Below are 21,630 nucleotides of genomic sequence, written 5' to 3' on the forward strand. Positions count from 1 at the left end.
TGTTAGCCACTCCTTGTCTACAGTATCCCTTCCAACTCTGGTTTTATATCACTTCAGCACTGTAATTGTTGGGGAGGGGGGAGTTCTGTTAATCCTGAAATGTGCAGGACTTTGTTAGTGCCTTATATTTTGATTATCTTTAGTTTGTATAATTACTCAGGATCAAGGGAAGTTGTTAGGAACGAATGACCCTATTGTATGTTCTTGGGTGAAGATCTTGCACTAGGTCACTCTGCTGAGACCCCAACAACGTCTCTCAGACTCCTTTGTTTTTGCTAACATCTCTGGATAGCCCTTGCTATTTCAGAAATGGGCACTGATGACTGGCCAACATTAAGGTAATAGAACAAAGGAAAATAACAGCAATTTGGCCTGGCACTGCTGAGACCCTGTTGTGGCTGGAAACGTATCAGTCAAAAGCAGTGTAATGGAGGCAATGTCTTGGACAAAACAGATTAGATTAGCCATTTGGTTTCCGAATGAAAATCACATTGACAGCTGCAGCCCTTGGGTAAGTAGCACTTTCTAAGAGCTTTACAGCCTGATCCTAGCCACATTTACTTGGAAAACTTGCTTTAAGTTAGTTACAGTAGTTTGTGAGTACAGCCTTAGCAATACATTGTTGCCACTAAGTGCAGATCAATGCCTAGGATGGAAAGAGAAGGGCTATAATGTTGATGGAACATCTACCTGAACTTCAAGAAAAGCATAGCTTTTCGGGGAGGGAGGATTTGAAAAGTAATGACACTGAAAGTTCAGAATGAAAAGGTCAAGTTTTACTTACATTCCAGCTAACAAAATTGTCACAGCAAGTCTTAGAAAAGGTTGGCACATGGTCCTTTGTCCTCTGCTTCTTTGTTTTCTTCTGGCAAGGCTCTGAGTAAGTAGCCCACCAAAAGGCCTAATCTAAAGGGTTAAGCCTTGACTTGGGGGAAAACTGGAGCTTCTGCATATCAGGGTTGAGTTGTGTCAGGACTAAATGGGCACTACTAACTTGGTCCAGCAGCTAAAAACAATGAAAATGGAATTGACATTCTCATGGTCTTTATACGCACTAAAATTTCTTCCCAACCATGAACACTAGCACTGTCTAGTCCATTGGTGCTTAATCTTGAGGGCAAACTGGAAATATCACTTTATCTGGATACAATTCCTCTGAATATGCTAATGACTTTTGCCCCTCGCTTTCCTCCAGCCACAAAGAGGTCTAGTTTAGTGAATGTCTGCACGGGGACGCCTCTTGCTTCCAGTTCAGCTCTTTAGGTCACAGTGAAAGTGGTAGTTGTGTCCTGAGAAAAGAAATACAATGCACCGTAAGGCTGCTGATAACACTTTATGTTTGCACTGTTTACACAGATGAGCAGGACTGCCCCACATAGGTTGAAGGTTCATAAGCATATCTACTGAAGGCATTAGATATATTTATGAATGTGTTTCATCACGGAAGAAAGGCATATGCACTAGTCATCTTTAATAATGGGGATAGTAACTAGGAGACAGGAGGCAGCCTTATTCCTTTCAAAATCATTAGCTAGCAGGAGAGGAAACCTCTTCAGTTACACTCTAATCAGCATACTTCTGAAATACTGCTTTCATTTTTAAGGGCTTTTCTGAGGTTAGTTTTTTAAAGGTTTTTTTCATTTTGCTATATTTGTGCTAGTCCCAATTTAGTACCAGAAGCAATGATATTTTGTTTGCATGCAAAAAATAAAATAAAATGGTATTTTTGAGGCCTGGGGCTTTTGGTGTACGTTGCCTAATAATAATAATGCATTAGATAACTTAATGCTGTTAAAAGCATTAGTTACCAATGTGAAAGCTGGCAAAGAGGCGGCACTATTTCATAGTGTTTTTATAGTTATAAGTTGACAACAAAGCAAGTGTCAAAAGAATTTGAAGAGCGTTTTACTAAGAACATTTTAAAAATCTAAAACTTAAATACATAAGAAGCAGGAAACCAGCCAATGAGGCAGTTGTATCTGTAGACAACCATGGAGTGGTTAAGATTGCTAAAGAGGGGGAGAGAGAAATTGCAGAAAAGTATAATTCTTTGCATTGAACTAAACTACTTTTTTAGTTCATGTGCGTAAGGTATGAGGGCTAAAATTAACAATCCCTCATATACAGTTGAAATGCACCCAAGATTCATTAAATAATAAAAATATGCAATCTATCACTGTAACTGGGCTAACTAAAGGATAGCCGTTCTGTGTGTGTTTGTTTTTTTGTAGGGAAGCCCTTTTAAAAGATATCTTCCAGTAAAATCATGAAAAGGATGTTAAAGAGAGAATTGTTACAGCTACTGAAGACAAGCCTTTTTGAGGAATAGTCAACATGGTTTCTGAATGCAAAAAAGTCCTGTATCATAAGTCTTTTGTAGTTCTTTGAGCATGCCAGCTGCCATTTTCTATGTGGATACAGGTAATGCTCTGGGCATTTTCAGTTTTTCATGGTGTTACATATTCTCTCCGCGATAGATATTCATTACAGTTGTGCCTTCCCTCAAAGAATCCTGGGAATTGTATTTTGGTGATGGTGTTGAGGATTCTGTTCTAGAGCCTTTCCCCAGTTCATGGAATCCCAGTTCCCAGAGTTCTCCAGAGACAGAATGGTAAGCCCGAGTGGTAAACTCAAAGTATACATGCCACTGACACATGTAGACTATAGCATAACAAGAAAAAGTAACAGCAATAAATGGTCAAAGCCTTTATTTAGCAACATCAATGAGTCTGCTCAGAATTAGAGAGCATGCACTGAGCATGCTCAAAAGTGTGCAAAAGATTTCCAGATTCAGAGGAAGACAAGGTTCTTAATAGTTGTACAGGAAACAGAATTTTTGCAAGTGCAACATGTCATACAGGGGTGAGAACTGCTGTACTGGATGGAATTCCTTCCATACTGCACCACTGCGGCTGATCACCTGATGGGTCAGTAAGCTGTCTTGCCAGTTGTATATTTCTCTCTAGCAGAAGCACTGAAGAAGACCTAGTCCTTTCACCCACATGTTCTTTGATGTAGCATTTAACATGCCTATCCTTCAGTGCTTCAGGTTCTCATAAAACAAACATAAATATATAATATTGAAATATTTTTATTTCAGAAGTTAGAGAAGAGCCTAACGAACAAAGGTAGATATGCTCTTAAGAGCTCATTTAGTTCCTAAGAGATAATCCAAGGGTATTGTTATTACTTGTCATGTTCATTACAATTTAAACTTTAACCAGGTGTATTTTACCAGCAAATGGGCCAAAGGCTGTGGCCATCTTCACAAAATGACTTGTCTTCCCACTTTTCTCCTTGTGTTCATGGCTAAGGCTTTCAATCCTGCATCCAGGCTTCTCATTTGACAAACAAAAAAAGGGATGATTGTGCCTCTTTGTGGAGAGCAGAGGCAGGTCTTTGGCGAACAACATTAGTAGAAGCAGCAGACTGGCAAATTAGCAAGTTTTAATTACCTGCTTAACTTGCTGAGCTATGTGCATTTGTTGATACTTTTGGCTCCTCCCCTCTCCCAGACAGTTGTTAAGAGATAACAGCTCTACTTCCAGGCAGCCTATCTGATGCTTGAGTGTGCATGTTCCATTGAGATAGCTCTACAATAACATCCATCCTTACTTGGAAATTAGGGGAGCTGTTTCCTCAATTTTTATATACAGATGATCACCTCTGAAAATAGGAAGAGTGTCAGATGTTGGAGGAACTGGTGAGTGGTGCATCACTATGCACCATGCAAAGGTAGCTATTTTACTAAAAGAAAACGCCAGCTGCTTAATTCACTTTCTTAAGGTGACTTTTCAGTTGCACAGTTGTGATTTCCAAGGAAGCATACATAATGCTGTCAAAGTTAATGAGTTGTTAAAAGCAGCAATTTTACAAGATAATAGCCTATCCACTATACTGAGTAAAAACAAAAGCATTCTATATACAGTATGTACAGGAAAAACTTATTCCCTCTTATTGCCCCTCGAGTCCATCTTGGCTTCACGTTGTGGCTGAGCAGAGTCTGGTCTCATATCTATGCTGGGTACAAATTTTAACAATTACAGCAAGAACGTCAGAGAGAGGATGCTGGGGTAGTTATTTTCCTCCCAAATACTGAAATCAGCTGCCATTCCAACAGCAGCTTGTCTCTTAAAGTAAATGAACATGGCTAAATTTGGCTAAGTATTTTAATAGGGCTACTCTTGAGTAAAAATTAGTTGATACCACTCATAGTAGTTGCATGACTCACTTTGATAATGACAGCTATTGAGAGCTGCTGCTGATTTATGTGAAAGGTAGTGCAGTTAACAGCGCAACTACTCCAGTAAGAGAAACCTTCTCAATCAATGGCTTTCAGCTAGGCAGTGAAAAAAGCCTGTCAGATTGGTGGACATAGCATGTAGTGGGACTAGTACCAGATCCTACAGCCTCCAGCTTCCCCATTGGCCTGAACAGGTACCAGATGACAGCCATAACCAATGTTTGTCTGCCATCACAGCCTCTGTAGTAACTTCCCCTTTAGCCAACATTCTGATAGGACATTCCAATAATCTGCCATTCGACTGCACGAAGGATGTACCCCTGAGTGAAAGCTACTGTGAATTAGTCGTTATGTAACTTCCTTCATGTAGAATACTGGCACACAAAAGACAGCTTAATTTTACTAAAACTTTAATCCGGTCATCTTGTGCCTTAACATATTCTATCCCAGCCAGTGTTGGCTCATTTGACAGGGTCCTAGCACTTTAGATCAAGGCTGTTGGTTTTACCCTATAATCAAATACAGTTCAGTGGACCAGTACCTGGCACTTTATAGCCACCAAGGCATTCCTGCCAGCATAGAGCCAAAGTAACATTTTGCGCAAAGCTGGCCAGAGACCAGCCCAAGGACCTCTTTTTCCCCAGCAGGTTCTAAGCCAGCCAGCACCCTTTTTGCATAATCCCACCCACCTCTTACTTCACCAGTGCTATCACCCAAACAGAAACAGTACACATATACAGTGTGTGTAGCTCCAGAAAATCCCGTCTTCAGGATACCTGCTATTGACCATACAAACTAATTAAAATGAAAGAATCCGTCACCCGATTCCACCATAAAACTATATGCCAAAGCATTCTTGCCCTACTTTTTGGCCAGTGCTAACTTTAAACATTGCATTTATCCCTCAAAATTCCATTAACAGGTTCAATACCACCAGAAACAAGTGGTTTTCTGGTGTCATATATGTAGAGCTTATAGTTCTCATTAAAATTGATCCATGCCTCAAGAAAAGAAGATCTCCTAGATCTTTAAAAGTGAAAAGGAAGCCCATCATTTTAGGGGTTCAGAGAGGATGGTGGGGAGTGACCTATGAACAGCAGGACTTTTAGGAGGGAGAAGGAAGGCCCCTCAGCATCCTTCCCAAGACTGGAAGTCCTGCCATGACATGAGTGTTTGTGAATTTCAAATAATGACTGGGGATCCAAGGGCATCCAGTACAAGATGTGAAGGAGAAGTAGAGTCCTGAGAATTTGCCTGGATGCTGACTCACGTCTTTACAGTTAAGATTTGTTTTTATGAAGATAAGATGGCCAGCAGAAGATGATGAGTTTCCAGCAGGCTTGAAAAAGAAACACTAATGAATAATTAAAAAATAAGGCACACCAGCCAAATTGGCCTGAGATCTATAAAAAGGAGGGAAGCTGCAGAGGGCAAGCTTCATGCAGTGGCGGCACAGTCCATGATGGTGATTCACGTACAAATTTCATGAAGGGTTAGGGCTGGACAGTCCATTTCTGCATTCCTTTTTCTTTACAGGCCAACAAAGTCTTCTTTTCGATAGCCCTTCTGTAAAACACAGAAGAAGAATATCACAAGGGCACATCATTCCACCCACCCAGTGCCCTATTGATATAAAACCCAAGATGGCACAGATTCTCAAAAGAACTGCCAATCTAGAATTCATATCTGTGATACTGCAGAAGAGAATGATCTGCAGCAAGGGGTGCCCCTTCCTCCCTCATAAGAGAAGTTTATTGTGCCTGATGTCTGAAATGGAAGCCCTCCACTATGAGAAATAAGGGTGATGTGTTATGTTCTAATAGTGTGTTAAAATGTTCAAACATTTAAAATAAGGGGGAGCCCTAAAAACAAGTGGCACTTGCCAAGCCCTTGGAGGACACACATTCCTGACACCTTAGATAAGTGCCATGATTCCTGGACTAAAACTATAGGTTATTGATCTATTTGGGGCAATATCCTCAGCTAAGGCCAAAATGGCAGCTGAACAAACAGCACATCTCTGTCACTTTCCTATTCAGTACTATAGGGCTAAACCCAAAGCACAGCAGGTACCCACCAAGCATCCCTTGTTAAAGTTAGATGCAAAAGGGTATAGGGTGGGCTCCCATACTGTTAATAGCGATTCAAAATAGGGGCGTAGAGCAGGTATATGTTTTCTTACGCCTCCATGACAAACTATACTTACTGAAATTCATTCTTCCAGAAAACTACTACTAATATAGGCATGCTGGCCTTTGTAGCTGATCATATCTAGAAGATACCTCTTCTCCCTCTTCTAGAATCAGAAACCTACTCATGCATATTGCAGCACAGGCACCCTATGAAGTCATTTCTCTTGTGATGTGGATGTCCAGGAGTGCAAGCTTTCACACTGCAGGACTTGAAGGGGCAACCATACTTCCCCCTCTAGACTGGGCAGGAAGTCAGTTCTTCCCCTGTAAGTTCACTACGTAATTGGGAGGAAGGAACATACCGTCTTATAGTCCCGATGAAGCTTGCTGTACTGCCACATGTTGGTCAGGAGGCTGGAAGCAGCTCTCGACGACTTCTCACTGTCTGAGCTGGAGAATAAAAACAGTCACAACACATTGCAAGTGCACTTTAAGACATAGGCTCTCTTCCTTCATAAACTATTGGTGGATTTTATACTAGGTTACATCATGTCTATTAGTGAACCACTGAGAATTAAGGTAGCAACTCTTAGACACATAGTGAGGAATTCCACATAACGCTAAGTGGGGTATGGACACAAGGAACAAGGTCTGCTTGTGCAGTGGGATTTAGCTACTCTCCTTCCCCCTTGTGCCCCCTAAACCTGTTCTGGGGGCTCCCCCCATCTTCCAGAGCAAATTTAAGCACATAGAGGAAGAGAGGGGGGACAACTCAGCTGAATTCCTCCCACGTACTTAGGACAAAGCCCTACTAAATTCAGTGATACATCCAATAGGCTTGGGCTACACTTCTGGAAGAAAATGGGTCTGTCTTAACAAATGGGCATGGGCTGTAGGAACAGACTCACAGCTTTGCAGATCCACAAACACTCCCCTTAATAGAAATTTAGACAGGAGGACGTACTGTTTAGCAGCAGGTGGACTAATTTCACACCCTTGCAATTGGTATAAAGCAGCCAAATGGCCTAAAATGTGACTGAATATGGAGTTCTGGGAATTCAACTGGTGGTTTCAGCATATGGAATTGGAGGAGGAATCCCCAGGTCTTCCCCACCTGTCCCTTTTCTTCTTGATGTAGAATAGCTTCCGCAGGCCATCAAAGTAGACAATGTCACGTGCAGCAACAGGGCTTTCCACAACCAAGTTGTTCAGCACAGCAATAATGTTGACAACCACGTCTGTTGGAGGCCACTTCTCTCCAGAGCTGCCTGGGAGCTTCTCGATCAAATGACTCACCACCTTGGTTGCTGCAAATCAAAAACAAAACTGATCAGTGATGTAGGTGACTATAGGTGAAGCCCCAAGGAATGGGACACGCACCAGAAACACTGTGTGCATGGAGTAGGCAAGGTCATTCTGCCTGGAGGACAGTGCCTCCCAGCTTTCTTCCAGGTCCTGGGATGGTGACCTTTGCTATATTTTCCAATTGGAATGACACTCACACATCTCATCCTTATTGCGCGCATTCCGGGAGAGATTCCGAATCAGTCCCGTCAGTGAACGAAGTTGGTGATGGTCAGCTGTGCGGACTCTGTCCAGCACTGGGTTCAGGATCCTCTCTTGCTCCAAAGCCACTCTGCTGAGGACACCAGCCCACTACAATGAAACAGGAGCCAGCAAGAGGATGAGTTGTTAGCCAAGTCAATAAAGCATCTGAGCTCAAGTTGCAGATGTGGGGAGAGAGATTCCCACATTTCCTCTGCTTATTGCTGCAACATTGTTTATCAAAAACCCTTGTGTTTAAGATGCCTCCATGGCAGGTTTCCACAGCAATTTAGTGCTACAGCACAGAAAGCATCAGGGGTGAGGGGAAAAGAGAACGGGAAGCTTTCCTCCCAACTGTGAATTGGGGAGAGCTGGTTATGACAAATGACAGAACTGGCACTGATATTTGGCTACTCCTCCTTCTCCTTCAAAGTACACTTCCAAAACTATTTAAATATTTTCATTGGCCTACATTAGGGATTCTTAACCAAAGGTCCATGGATGGGCTTCAGGAAGTCTGTGAACAAAGTGCAAAAAAACACCCACCCCTCCATTGCAACAAACGTTTGTGTGCATGTTTGTGTGTTTATGTGCATTTTTCTGGAAAGGAAGTCTATAGCTTTCATCAAATCCTCAAAAGGGTCTGTGGGCCAAAACGGTTAAGAACTATTGACCTATATACCTACAAGAAGTATTGGGACACTGCAAACAGAGAAGTCCATCTGGCCTTCCCCTTCATCTACTCCCAGTGCTGTATGATCTATTGGTTCTTAGTCTTTTCTGTCCTAGCTATGTTTTGGATTCAAGTAGGTAAGGGAGGCCTTGTCATCCCGTTTCCAACTATGCACAAGCCACCTATGAATGCCTTTCTTCTCATCATCTGTGACATGGAGAGTGAATTCTCACAGCAGTGCCTGTTCAGGTCTAAGGAAGGTAAGGCAGGCACAGCCTGCAAGGGAAGTTCCTCCTTCACAGGCACCTTCTCTTCATGTTGTTTAGGAAACCTTTAGGCTGTGGCGGTGTCAGTATTATGAAACAGAAGCTGGGGAAATGCTCAGAGCCTTCCCCTTGAGGTGTAAGTCAATAGAAAATATACAATATTCCACCAATGGGTAGAAAAGTCCTATCAGTTCAACAGTTTTTAGTTTCTTGCTAGTCTTCAAAGTTTGCCATCTTAAAAAAACAACCCTCACACCATTTTATCCCAGTGTACCCAACAAGACTCTTGGTGGGATGTTTCAAGCTGTTAACCTTACCCTCCGGTCCCCTGCTGTGATGTTCTGAAGAGCCCCAGAGGCTGCCTCCGTGGTGTGCTTGTTTAGCTCACATCTCTGTAGCAGCCTGTTGTACACTCCTATAATTTGAGGGTTCCACAGCCACTCCATCCCTTTGGGATCCTTAGAGACCTCTGTGAAAGTCACAATGTCTGAGTTCATGTGGAGCTTGGGAGGGAAAGAGAGAGAATGTTCACTGACCATTCTATGGGGGTCTAGAGAACCGTTTTCTACCATATCACCCCCTTCATACCTCACCCAGACCTCAGCTCATGCACTGTTTCTACCATGGCTGTCATCTGTTTCTATGGACACAGCTTCTCACGCCTTAAATCCACTTCAATCTATTTCGGGATCTTACTCGCTTCATAATTGCTTTGCATGTGTTCACTTCACTGTATCATTAATTCCCAGCATTCAATGTGAAAATACTGGAAGGAGCTTACACCTCCACTGATAACGCTCTGGATCTCCTTGGGGGATGTCACCCTCACGCCCTGAAAAGCAACTTCTATCCTAGTGCTTAGATCGAGCAACAGGCATGATGAGGATCGAAGGCAACAACTACTGATCTGAAAGTTCTTCCCACTCATCTCTGAAATTGGGGGTTTCATTGTAGTTACTCAGAACCAAGGAAAAGTCTTCACATTTTCAGGGATACTTTAACAAACTCTTACTTCATATTCTGAGGGTGGGGGATGAGCGCCAACAATAAAAACACATGTTTGGGCAGAGCCCGGGCACAAATGAAGCTATGCAGACTTCAGATGAACAGACCCCTTCATAGGCTCACTTCACCATCTCTTAACATAATAACAATAACAATTTATTATTTATACCCCGCCCATCTGGCTGGGTTTCCTCAGCCACTCTGAGCAGCTCCCAACCCAATATTAAAAACACAATGCAGCAATTCCTTACCTTAAGCAACATTTGCTGCCAGGCCCTTCTTTCTATCCCCCATAATAACACCATTTGCCCTCTCACCTCTCGAGCTCTCCTGCCCTGTGGGCTGAAGCATCCAACCAGCTCGCTAGTCATGGTTGGCCCCTCGCCCCTCCTTTGGCCTTCCAGTCTCTGGAGTGCAGAAGGAGGCATCTCATCATAGAGACGGTAGGAGAGGTTGCGCAGTACACAGACGGCATTCTCTACACTCTGTAGGGACAACAAAAGCGGGGTGTGCTTTTAAACGAACCATTTACAGCAAATTGTCCAATGCAAAGTATTTCCTTTTCTTTCTTTTGGCAAGCCCTTAAGGAATTATGTTTTTAAGTGGTTGCCGTGGATTGTATTATAAGATGCTGTTCTATGTAGATTTCAGTATTTTATGTATTTTTGTTTGTGTGTGATTCTTCTCGTCAGCTGCCTCAGGCAAAAATTTGGAGAAGCCCCAAATGTAAAATATTATGCATACACACACATAATTTATATTTTGCCTTTCCAGTTTTTTACTGGAAGCAGCTTACAAGAAGACTCCTCACTGGCTTTGGAGTCAGGATAAGGGATATGGGCTACATCTGTGCTTGGAGACATCTGCACTACACTTCTGCCAAGAATGAGAAAGGCTAGGAATGGAGATTCCCAGGCAGCTCTGACCCAAGGAGCAACCAAGCATATTTGATTGTATTGGACCAGTGCAGCCCAGGCACAGAAAAATGCATTATTTTATGGTCTACAGAAAACCTAGATTATTTTACTTAGATGTATAGAAACAGTCAAATTCAAGTCTTTTTAAACCCACACATCACATTTTAGCTGACTTGTTGCTGCAGATACCCTGAATTTTAATGGAAGAATTCAATATACTCTTATCTGACCACTTACAAGCTAATACGACTCTTATTCTTTCTTGTATTTTATGTTGCCCTTCCTCCAAGATCCCCATTATAGCATACATGGTCTTCTGTGATGTAGGTTAGCCAAGTATCAGTGCTTGGCTGAAGATCATCCTGTGAGTTTCATTGCTAAGGGCAGATCTGAATCAAGGACATTCGAGTCCTAGTCTGATGCTCTGTTCACTACACTACATGAATAAGGGTTGCCTTACACTTTCCATTTTTGGATGTACACCAAAAATTCCATATGTATGTCTAAACTGAAAAGTGTAAAAAACACATTTAACACACACACGCCTTGTGATTGGCTGTAGCACCAATCTGAGTGTACACTTGTTGGCAGACCTTGCTTTGTCTATGTGTAATGTGTGAAGTGGCTTGCCGTGTCTTTGGACTGCTTCCCAAAGTCTGTGTGAAGAGCTCATGTCAGGAAAAGTAACAAAGGAAGTTTTGACTTATGGCAAGGGTGGAGAATCTTGGGTCCTCCAGAAGTTGCTGAACTACAACTCCCATCAGCCCTAGCAAGCAAGGCCAGTGGGCCAGTGATGATGACAGCTGTTATACAGTAATATATGGGGGGAGGGGGCAAAGGTTCTCCCCACCGATTTAGGGGGAGGTCTCCTACTTGAGGCAGACTATCAACCTACTCTTGGCTCTCTCAGAGAAGAAGAAGAAGAGTTTGGATTTGATATCCTGCCTTTCACTCCCTTTAAGGAGTCTCAAAGCGGCTAACATTCTCCTTTCCCTTCCTCCCCCACAACAAACACTCTGTGAGGTGAGTGGGGCTGAGAGACTTCAAAGAAGTGTGACTGGCCCAAGGTCACCCAGCAGCTGCATGTGGAGGAGCGAAGATGCGAACCCGGTTCCCCAGATTACGAGACTACCGCTCTTAACCACTACACCACACATGCATGAGGCAGTCATACCAGAGAATAATACTCTGAAAGCCAGCAGCATCCATGGATAATTGATGTATGTTTTGCCCTTCCTGTATTATGATTAAGATGGCTTAAGAAACAGATGCCTTCTGCATGCTCTCTTTAAAAACAGAGTAATTTCCAAAGCAGAATTACTCTTGATTAGAACATGAGCCGGGATCTAGAAGTCTGCTGCTTCTCTGACACCACCTGACAAGAACAGATCTGGTGGATGTAAGGAATAAAAGCATCGCCCAGCTTGGTACAGAAGAATGAAACCACAACCTCGGCTTAAGAAGAGGGCCCTCAATGATTTAGGGAGAAATCATTCCACATCACAATTGTTTACATGTACAAGAATAACCACAGAGAACTTGGCCTTGGAATAAAGATCTCTTGGCCTTGTGTAGATAATGGTTCAGCCACAGCCACAGCACATTACAAGACAACCAGCTAACAAGGGGAGGACTCACCTTGTCCTCTGACTTCCCTACTTCTAGTGAGCTATTAATGTAATTGACCATGGAGTCTACCAGCCCATGGCATTCACGCATTTTCTGACGAGTTTGCTGGCTGGCAGAGCTAAGATTCCTAGAAGGGAAACACAAAAGCATGTCATCACAGGGAATAATATTCCTGTCACCTGAGACCTGCCATCACATCTTAAAAAGGTCAAACTAATTAATATACTAAATACAGAAAGCAGGAGATTCTGCCAGGTACATATCAGAGGGAAGCAGCATCTCTCGGGTAAATTATTCTGCTTGACCTGGCAGCTGTATATGTATCAGGCAGAGAAAGAACGTGATCTTGACAATGGAACCCCAAAAGTAGGCTGCAGACCTAACCCTACTTACCTGAGAGCAAGGCCTGTTGAATTCAATAGAAATTATCTCTGAGTAAACATAGTTAGGACTGCACTTTGAGTCTCACTGTCAGGGGCAGCCAAATGAGATCCATGCAAAGAGAAATGGGCAGGGCTGCATTGTCAGTCAAACTGGCCCATTTTACAATCCACGACACAGCCCCATTCATAGACACCGCTAATAAGTGCGACGTTCTTGGCTTTAAAAATCAAAAGTGCCGTTTCATTGTGTGCATTGTTTAACAGTTAAACATTGCTTAACCAAAGTGCATTGTTTAACAGTCCCCTCCCAACACCTTGCTTCTGTCCTGGATGGCGCACCAATTCATTGTTCATGCCATCTTAGTCAGCAGCAATGTACTAAGAGAAGGACAGAGTGCGAATGACAACATTGGTGCCAGCTTACACTATGGACCACTTTGACCTGCCATGGAAGCTTTCACAGTGTAAAAGCAGCACTGCCTCTGTTTCTTAAATATTGCTTCACCGAGGATATTGAAATATTGCCACATCATGCATAGCTTTCCCAAGCTATAAGGTATTATAAGGATCCAATAGCCATAGAATATGTCTTTAATTTAGTAATGAGAAATACCTGAGGAAGCCAGTAGCATTGTAGAAGATTTCTGCCTCTGAGGCATTTTGCTGGATAAGAGCAGCATTGCCTGTCCCAGAGAGGGGAATCAAGACCAGGTCTGTGAGCTTCTCCAGCGTGTCACGGGCCAGGCGGTCCTTGAGGTTATCGCTGGAAGACAGATTCCAGAGGATGCCTGCAGAACAATGAGACAAGGATGTGTAAGGAAACTTCACTACAGAAACCACTACTCCACAAGATGGGGAAACTCACAGCTTTCTGAGGAACTAAGCAGGAAGTAGTGTGTTTTTTTCATGCCTAGCTGGCTCCCATGTCCTATTAAATCACTGTGCAAAATGCTTCACAGTCTTTACGCACTTGTCGTCAGAATAAACCTGCAAGTTAGCCCACACATACTTTAGCTTCACAGATAGACAACTGAGGCCCAGTTTACAGGAACATTTCCTGACATGTGCCAGCAAAACAGCAGGTTGTGGAGATCAGTCCTATGAAGGCTCTGACATCCCTTGACTTGGCCTGCCACTTCCTGGGACAACCCAGGCCTAAAAGGTGTTTCAAAGCATTCCCACAAATACTTGTCGTGTGGAAACATGGCAATCTGCCACAGTGGCTTCCCCATGTCACCAGGCTGGCACAGGGCAACTTTCTCAAGGTCACCCAGTGCACCTATTCTCTGAGCAGAGCTGTGAAACAAGGTACCTCAAGCCCCAGGCCCTTATTTTCTTCAGTTCTTCATAAAGGGAAGAACTGTAGCTCAGTGGCAGAGCATCTGGTTTGCATGCAGAAAGGTCCCAGGGTTCAATCCCCAGCATCTCCAGGTAGGGCTGGAAATCTCCCCCATATGAAACCCTTGGGAGCTGCTGCCAGTCAGTGAAGACAACACTGAGCTATTCAGACCAGTGTTCTGACTTGATATAAGGCAGCTTGCTATATGTTCCTTTCCTATGAATCTCTGAATAGCACATGGCTTGCTATCTGCTGAATAGTTTTACTGGAACGCATCACACTTCATTTGATTTGGGGTTCTATGTACTGTATAGGGTGTTTCCTTGAAGTTGGTCTTGACATCTCTAGACAGCCATCCCTTTAAACATTAAGAGTAGCTAGCAAGCAGCCTCCCACACTATGCTATTTAAAGTACAGTTGAAGTGAATTGGAAAATCAATGTAAAAAAGCAAATATCAATCAACCATGTTCAAAACCTTCTTATAAACCCTGCAAAGCAATTAACCAGTTCCAAAGGGATAAAATAACAAAGCACTGAAAATCCAAGTATCTGCTCTGCAAATTTTGCAAGAAGCAATTTCAAAAGAATAGCTATATTTGCCACTCAGTTGTATGCTTTTGTTCAATGAGCAAGGTGGCCTCAGGATTCCAATATACAAACACGAAACTCTTTGGACTGATATCCTGGGATAAGTAAGAAGACATTACTTTCCTACTTATCAAATGAAACAAAGACAACCTACATTAGTATTGTGAAAATGATGTACCACATGATGCTGTGGTTATTTAAATATATAAAATACTGGGCGGGTTGTTTTTTGTTTTTTTTTAAGAGAGTAGATCTATTTGTTCTGGCACATTTTCAAAGCTCAAATCCACAACTACAGAAATTTCAAAATGAACAAAAATGCACCGTTCAAAAAGGGGGACATATTCTGATCTCCTTGTGGTGGCAGCACTTCCTTCTATTCATATGGGTTTCCAAGGGTATACTTAGCTATTTTGGAACGGGTGCTTGAAGTGTTGATTCCTTGTGGCAAATGGATCATTTGAAGGTTCCATCCCAGTACAAATATCAATGTGTGTGTGTGTGTGTAAGATAACTGCTAATTTCAGTGGGCCCTCCATAGATGAAAATATTAGAATGTTGAGCTGTTATCTGCTAACCACGCAAATCAGCCTGAGTGACAGGATGAGACCAAACAGCAGCCCCAGCAACTCCTCCAAGAAATGACAGCAAGAGAAAGATGCAGACAGACACCATGTAGAAACTTGTATGGATCCAAGCTCTGTAAGACTGTCAACATTACTGGGATGCTTTACTACAAAGACAAGAATGGTTGAGTCACACGAACTTGTTGGAGCAAGACAGCCCTGCAGGCTCTGCCATGTGTCAACCGTGTTCTTCCAGGAACTCATCTAACCTCTTCCCTGTTGCAGTTCCTCAAACCTGAGATCTTTCCTGCAGTGCTGACAGGATAATGTCTGACTTGCTCAGCTTTGTCCTGACCAGCTTGCTCTTTTTTCTTTACCTCTACTGGGATGCTCTACATCAACAAACAGACCAGATCCTCAGCCAGGCCCAGCACCATCTTTTGGAGGGGAGTGCTGGGCCATCTGCCCGCAGTGTCCCCCAGCACAAACCAGCCCCCCAATACCCACCATCACTTAGTTCCTTGGGCTACAGCCACTGGGCTCCCTCTTCCCCTAGCTCTGACATAGGCTCATAAGGCACTGCTCCGATCGGGTAAGCTGAATGGCAAATACAACTATGAGCTCCCCCCTTGAATTCACAGGTGAGTAGGGTTACTCTATGCCAGCACTGGCAGGAAGGCTGTAAAGGGCTGGAATCAGAGCAGCCACCAGGCTCCCAGCACATTAAGGTGCTGCTGAGGTAAGGGGCAGGGCAAGAAAAGTGTCAGTGCTGGTGTGCATGGACCCCTGGTTCCACTATGTTAGTAGGATCAACAGATATTCTAGATACAATTTTCAAGGAAGCAGAAAACACACACACACACACACACACACACACACACACACACACACACTGCTATTAAAATATGCCCCAGAGAAAAAATGCATAGTCATTTTGAGAAACAGAGTAACACAATAGGCAATGGGGAGAAATCAAAATTTTACTGGGGAAGCTCTATTTAATGGAGAAATGAGATAAATCAGGATAAGTGAGTGCTTGGTTCTCACAGAGTTTGCATTATTGTGGAGGCAGAGAAGGAATGAGAGTTCAGCCCACAAGAGTGCTTCCAAGAGCCAATATTCATTCACACATGAAACAAAGCTAACTGTATACACCTCATGTTGGGATTGGATTGGGAGCACTAAGACATAAACCAGGGGGAAAGATGTTGCAGTTCTGGAGGAAGAAATATGTATTTATACAGATTTTAGTATGAAAGGGCTAGGCAAGTAATTGGGTGAGAGAAGATAAAGAAGACGAGGGAGGATATTCTCATAAAAGAGTGAGTGGCAGGCATGATAAAAGGAGTGAGTTTTAACCTGCTTCAGGAGAAAACTAAAGGCATGGTGCAGATTTGGATGGGATTTATCCAGACTGAGATTGTGCACTGGTGATGATGAAGGATTTGGATTATAGGGAAGGGAACTATTACATAAAAGCTAGCAAAGTGAACAAGTTTGTCTGATTTAGAAAGTGAGCCTTGCACATCACAGCAATTCACCCTGTCCGACTGGGACAAGTGGAACAACAAATCAATAAATGCATCAGTGCAATGTTTGCTTTAAATATTTTCAGATTACTGATTTGCCTATGACATGTCTCAGTAGGATACCCTGTATACAGGAGAGGTAAGGAAACATGCCCACAAAACATATTATAAATTTTGTCATGTGGGTTGCAAAAAGGGGGAGATCAGCGTGTGTGTGCGCACACACAGCTACAGGCAGGCAAGAATGCAGTTGTCTTGTCTCCTCCCCACCCCCAATCCATATATACCAGCAGCAAAAGGCTAATCTCATGCACAGAATGAGGTATGCCCTGGGCTGTGATATCTGGGGATTACTCTTTCCATCCTCTGATTGTATTCAGCTAAAGCCACTTTCACAGACTCCACCATGCTTGTAATAAGCGTTAAAGCTCATTGCATCATAGCTCCTAGACCTAACTTTCCCATTAGCCTGGTATTAGATTAGACAATCAGAGCCTGTTGGGCAGGATTAGGAAGGCCCTTTTGTAACAGAAGCAAATGTAATCTCTCCTGTTGGCTGGACCTCTATATTCAGTGCCCTTGCTCTCTCCCAGCGCAAAAGACAGTTGCAGACAGGCTGGAGTCAGGTCCCAACCCACACCCTGGCCCTCCCTACCACCTATATTTATCACCTTCCTTTGCACACCATGACATACAGAGCAACTAGAGTGCGTAATCTGAGGATTTGGAACTCCCTCCCCAGCCCATGAAGCTCTCCGGATTCTGCCAGGTTTTATGTTTTCCTCCATGAGGATTTGCTGGTGCTTATCCCAGTTCTCTTTGTGAATGGGCACGGATGCCAATCTGAGCTCAGAGAGTGTTTCAATAAACTGGGAGTTGCTAGTGTCCTGCTGATTTCTTCTGTTCACAGATTAGTGTGCCTTCAAGCTTTTTGTGAATTGAGAAATGAGACACCTGGAAAATTTGAGCTGAGTTGCAGGGGGTGGGGGGTAGGAGAGCGGCTAGTTCTGAAGGGGACCTGGGACAAAAGGGAGGGGAGCAGCATAGAGAAAAAAGCTCTGGATGTGAATGTATCGTGTGCAGTGCAAAAGATGACGCAGGTGCAGGCAAGGTGATTCATGGGCCAAATGCAATTAAGGTGCATGGGAAAAGACCAAAGTTGGTCTTCATTTACAAATTCAAATATATGCAGGTGTGGACTAATCTAGTCTTATTTGAAGGTGGGGTGGGGTGTGGATTTATTAGCAGCAAAATGCTGCTCAAATGTAGGCAAGCCCTTACTTTGCATGCAGAAGGTCCCAGGTTCAATTCCTGGCACCTCCAGAAGAGCTGGGAAATTATTTTATTTATTTCTTCATTTAATTTATATACTGCCCTATACCTGCAGGTCTCAGGGAAGTTCACAGTATTTCCATGTTCTTGCAGTTTTTGGCCCTGGTTCAAAGTCAGTTGCATGTGTTAGTAATTCCGACCTTTTTGGACACAGGAGTTAAGAGCCTGGTCCATGCTTGGGGATGCCACCAAAAATAGTTTTCCCAAGACATGTTGTCTCCCTCCTGCTGGAATACCTGACCACTCCCACAAGGATCAGGGCCATCATGTTTCTGCTCTCCTAACAGTGGTAGCCAAACCCATGGAGTGCAGGCAGGCAGAATCCAAGCTGCAGCAAGCACTCCTAGGAGTGACAGTAGGGCAGGGGGCTACTCATGGGGAGACTATTTGGGGCAGCAGCTCTGTGGCAAATATAATGTGCACTGGAGCACTGGAGAGCTTACCCCATGCAAACTTCTCTCACCTGTGACATTCTTGCGCAACTCATCATCTTGCTCGCATAAAGTGCGCATCAGCTCATAGATCCCGTTTTCTTCCACCAGGGCCAGCTTGTTTTCAGCATTGTCGTAGATGAGGTTGCGCATGGCTCCAGTGGCATGGCGCTGCACCTCATGGTTGGAGTTGTTGAAGAGCTTCACTAGTTTGGGCACGGCTTGGAGGCTGCGAGCCTGTTGAGGCAGAGAGACAGGGACAGAAAGAGTAGTACACTTGTCAGAGAGAAACAAGAAAGAGGTCTCTGCGTGGAACTTTTCAGTATGCCATGCCACCTAAGGCTGCCTGCTCTGTTCTCATTCCAGATAACTTACTCATCCCCACAGGAAAGAGCCCAATGCATCAGAATGAGCGCTATTGCAGGCTTTTCAATGAGACGCGTCAGTGACTAAACCTGCAAGCCACATTGGTCCCCCTGGGAAACAAGCTCAGGCCCTGGGCATGGCCCGTTCCTAGTATCGCCTTGCAATATGCCTCTGCTGCCTCACCTGTTTCTTGGCATCATTGTCGCTATAGCATTTGTGCTGGATGTATGCAGCTCCAAGCACCTGTAGGTTGGGGTCACTGGCCATCAGGTATTTCACCGCAGAAGGGAGATCAATGTCATCAAACCTGAAAACCAAGGCCTAGTTAGAGGGGATAGTGTGCATTTTCCCATCTTCACCTCATTCACATAGAGCTCTAATAAATGTCCCCTGAATGCATATATATATATATATATATATATATATATATATATATATATCCAAAGATATTAAGCAAATCTTAATATCTTTATTTTATCATGTTTGCAGATTGGAGGCATACAAAGGGTTTTGCTTTTCTTTTCTTTTTTGCAAAACCAAAAGTATTTTGTAAAAAAGGGGGAGGGATAGAGGGGTTTGGAATTGAGAATTAGATGGCAAAGGAGAAGACTGCAAACATGCATGAAGGACAGGAGGGTCCAGCACAGCAGAAAAGCACACTGAGTAACAACTGCAACCTTTGGTCAGGCTTACTCTGTTTTCTGAACCCTTACTATTCGGTTCTTGCAGTTCTGTGCCTTTCTTCCCTAACTGAAATGGCTAGAAGCATGCTTTGTTCTTCAAAATTATGAGACTGGAGAGTCTCAGAATGAAAGATACCAGAATGGATTCCAGGTTCTGTGCTTCCACAATGGATATGCTGAAAACAGAAAGCAAAGCATAGTATTCCACCCCACCCCCACTAAGGGAATTACAGAATGGGTTTCTGGGTTTTTTCCTGTTATTATTCTGTCTCTCACAGCTACAATAAATCTACCATTAAAATTATGGACTGGTCATTTCTTCGTTTGAGGGCAAATGGGCAAACTTAGCAGGGGATCAAATACTTTCCCCCCCTCATTGTAAGTCAACACCCTACTAGCCATAAACAAGTGGATGGACAGAGGCTGCCACATCACCTAAGGCCCGTGGGCCGGATGCGTCCCAATCGCCTTCTCAATTCGGCCCGCGGACAGTCTGGGAATCAGCGTGTTTTTACATGAGTAGAATGTGTCCTTTTATTTAAAATGCATCTCTGGGCTATTTGTGGGGCCTACTTGGTGTTTTTACATGAGTAGAATGTGTGCTTTTATGTAAAATACATCTCTGGGTTATTTGTGGGGCATAGGAATTTGTTCATTCCCCCCCCCCCAAAAAAATATATATATTCCGGCCCACCACATGGTCTGAGGGGCGGTGTACTGGCCCACGACTGAAAAAGGTTGCTGAACCCTGGCCTTGGCTTTGGCTTCAGGTTGTTACATTCAAAGCACCCTAACGTGAAGTCTGGGAATTATGGGGGAAAGAAGAGTAGAAGTCCTATCATCTTCCTTGACGCACCATCAGTTGTACTTTGCTGCTAGAGTAAAGGCATATTTCCAGAAAGGGACAACATTCACATGACTCACTGAGCAGCATTATACAAGTGATGATCAACTACTTCAATAAAAAAAAAAAATCACCAAGGCAGGAAGAACACTATGCTTTGTGTCCCTGATTGTTCCTCTTTCTTTAGACCACCTCCGTGGGAACAGACTGCCCCACACCCTGCAAGTAAACCGCAGGACACTCACCCTCCAGAGAAGGACTGCTGAGACATCAGTGTGTTTTGACCATCGTACATGTCAATGGCACGCAGGTCTTGCAAATGGTGGTTGGAGTCAGCCAAGCTGCGCACAGAGGGGGCACGGGAACTGCGTTCCATCATTCCTGCATAGGAGTTCCCGGCCTGAGAAGCCTGGACTGTGCCATAGGTGCCCGTGCTAAGGCGGGAGCGGTTGTTGCTCTGGAAGCGCTGCAAGGTGCGCATGGCCGGCGCGCGGATGACAGGCCTGTTCTGCGGTGCCTCCACGCCATCCATCCAGTCGATGGGCCCCTTCATGCCGGCGTTGGAGCCGGCGCTCATCTGCCTTTCAAAGGTGTAGGATCTGCTGAAGCCGCCACCTGCCCGGTTTTTGTAGAGAGCTGCCTGGGCCAGTGGATCCAGCTGCTCAGACACAATGCTGTAGTGGTCATCCACACCCCCAGGACTGCCTGGCCCATCCGCCAGGCGCAGGGAGCGCAGGGACATGGTGTCATAGTTCTGATGCCCTCGGTAGTTCCGCTCGTGAAAAGACCTGGGGCGGGGGGCAGTGCTGGCAGACTGAGACATTGTGTAATTTGGGCTATAAGCCAGGCCCTTGGGCCCAACGCCATTGCTGATAGAGGCCATTCTCTTGTTGGGTCTGAGGTCCACCGCTGAGCGAGAGGACCAGCTAGTAGTTTTCATGGTGCTGTAACCTTTCTTTCCAGCTGGTGGTTGGTACAGCTACATTGGGAGGAAAGAAGGGAGTGCAATGTTTATTTTCAAAAGGAGATAGACTCTTCTATCAAATGAAATAATGCAGAGTATTTGGTTTGTCCTGCAAATGCCACACCCCAGTGGCAAGGTCAAGTGGGGTCTTTCCATACCACCCATTTATTTGCCCTTGATGGGCACCATCCTCA

At 44.0% G+C, this 21,630-nt stretch overlaps 1 protein-coding gene across 2 annotated transcripts in view; it reads right to left on the bottom strand.

Moving 5' to 3' along the window:
- Positions 1–2,693: 2,693 nt before the first annotated feature.
- Positions 2,694–21,630, bottom strand: part of PKP3 (plakophilin 3) — a 64,135-nt gene continuing 45,198 nt past the window's right edge. For both annotated transcript variants that reach the window (XM_081884551.1, XM_081884550.1), the window contains 11 exons: positions 20,718–21,451; positions 19,129–19,252; positions 18,612–18,816; positions 13,407–13,581; positions 12,420–12,537; positions 10,182–10,349; positions 9,177–9,362; positions 7,878–8,031; positions 7,490–7,682; positions 6,738–6,825; positions 2,694–5,809 (listed from right to left, as the gene is read on the bottom strand). In XM_081884551.1, the coding sequence (XP_081740677.1) occupies positions 5,774–5,809; positions 6,738–6,825; positions 7,490–7,682; positions 7,878–8,031; positions 9,177–9,362; positions 10,182–10,349; positions 12,420–12,537; positions 13,407–13,581; positions 18,612–18,816; positions 19,129–19,252; positions 20,718–21,451 (2,181 nt within the window). In that variant the 3' untranslated portion in view covers positions 2,694–5,773. The remainder of the gene's footprint in view (positions 5,810–6,737; positions 6,826–7,489; positions 7,683–7,877; positions 8,032–9,176; positions 9,363–10,181; positions 10,350–12,419; positions 12,538–13,406; positions 13,582–18,611; positions 18,817–19,128; positions 19,253–20,717; positions 21,452–21,630) is intronic.

This window comes from Podarcis melisellensis (genome assembly GCF_964234715.1).
Source record: "Podarcis melisellensis genome assembly, chromosome: 1".
Lineage (NCBI taxonomy): Eukaryota > Metazoa > Chordata > Lepidosauria > Squamata > Lacertidae > Podarcis > Podarcis melisellensis.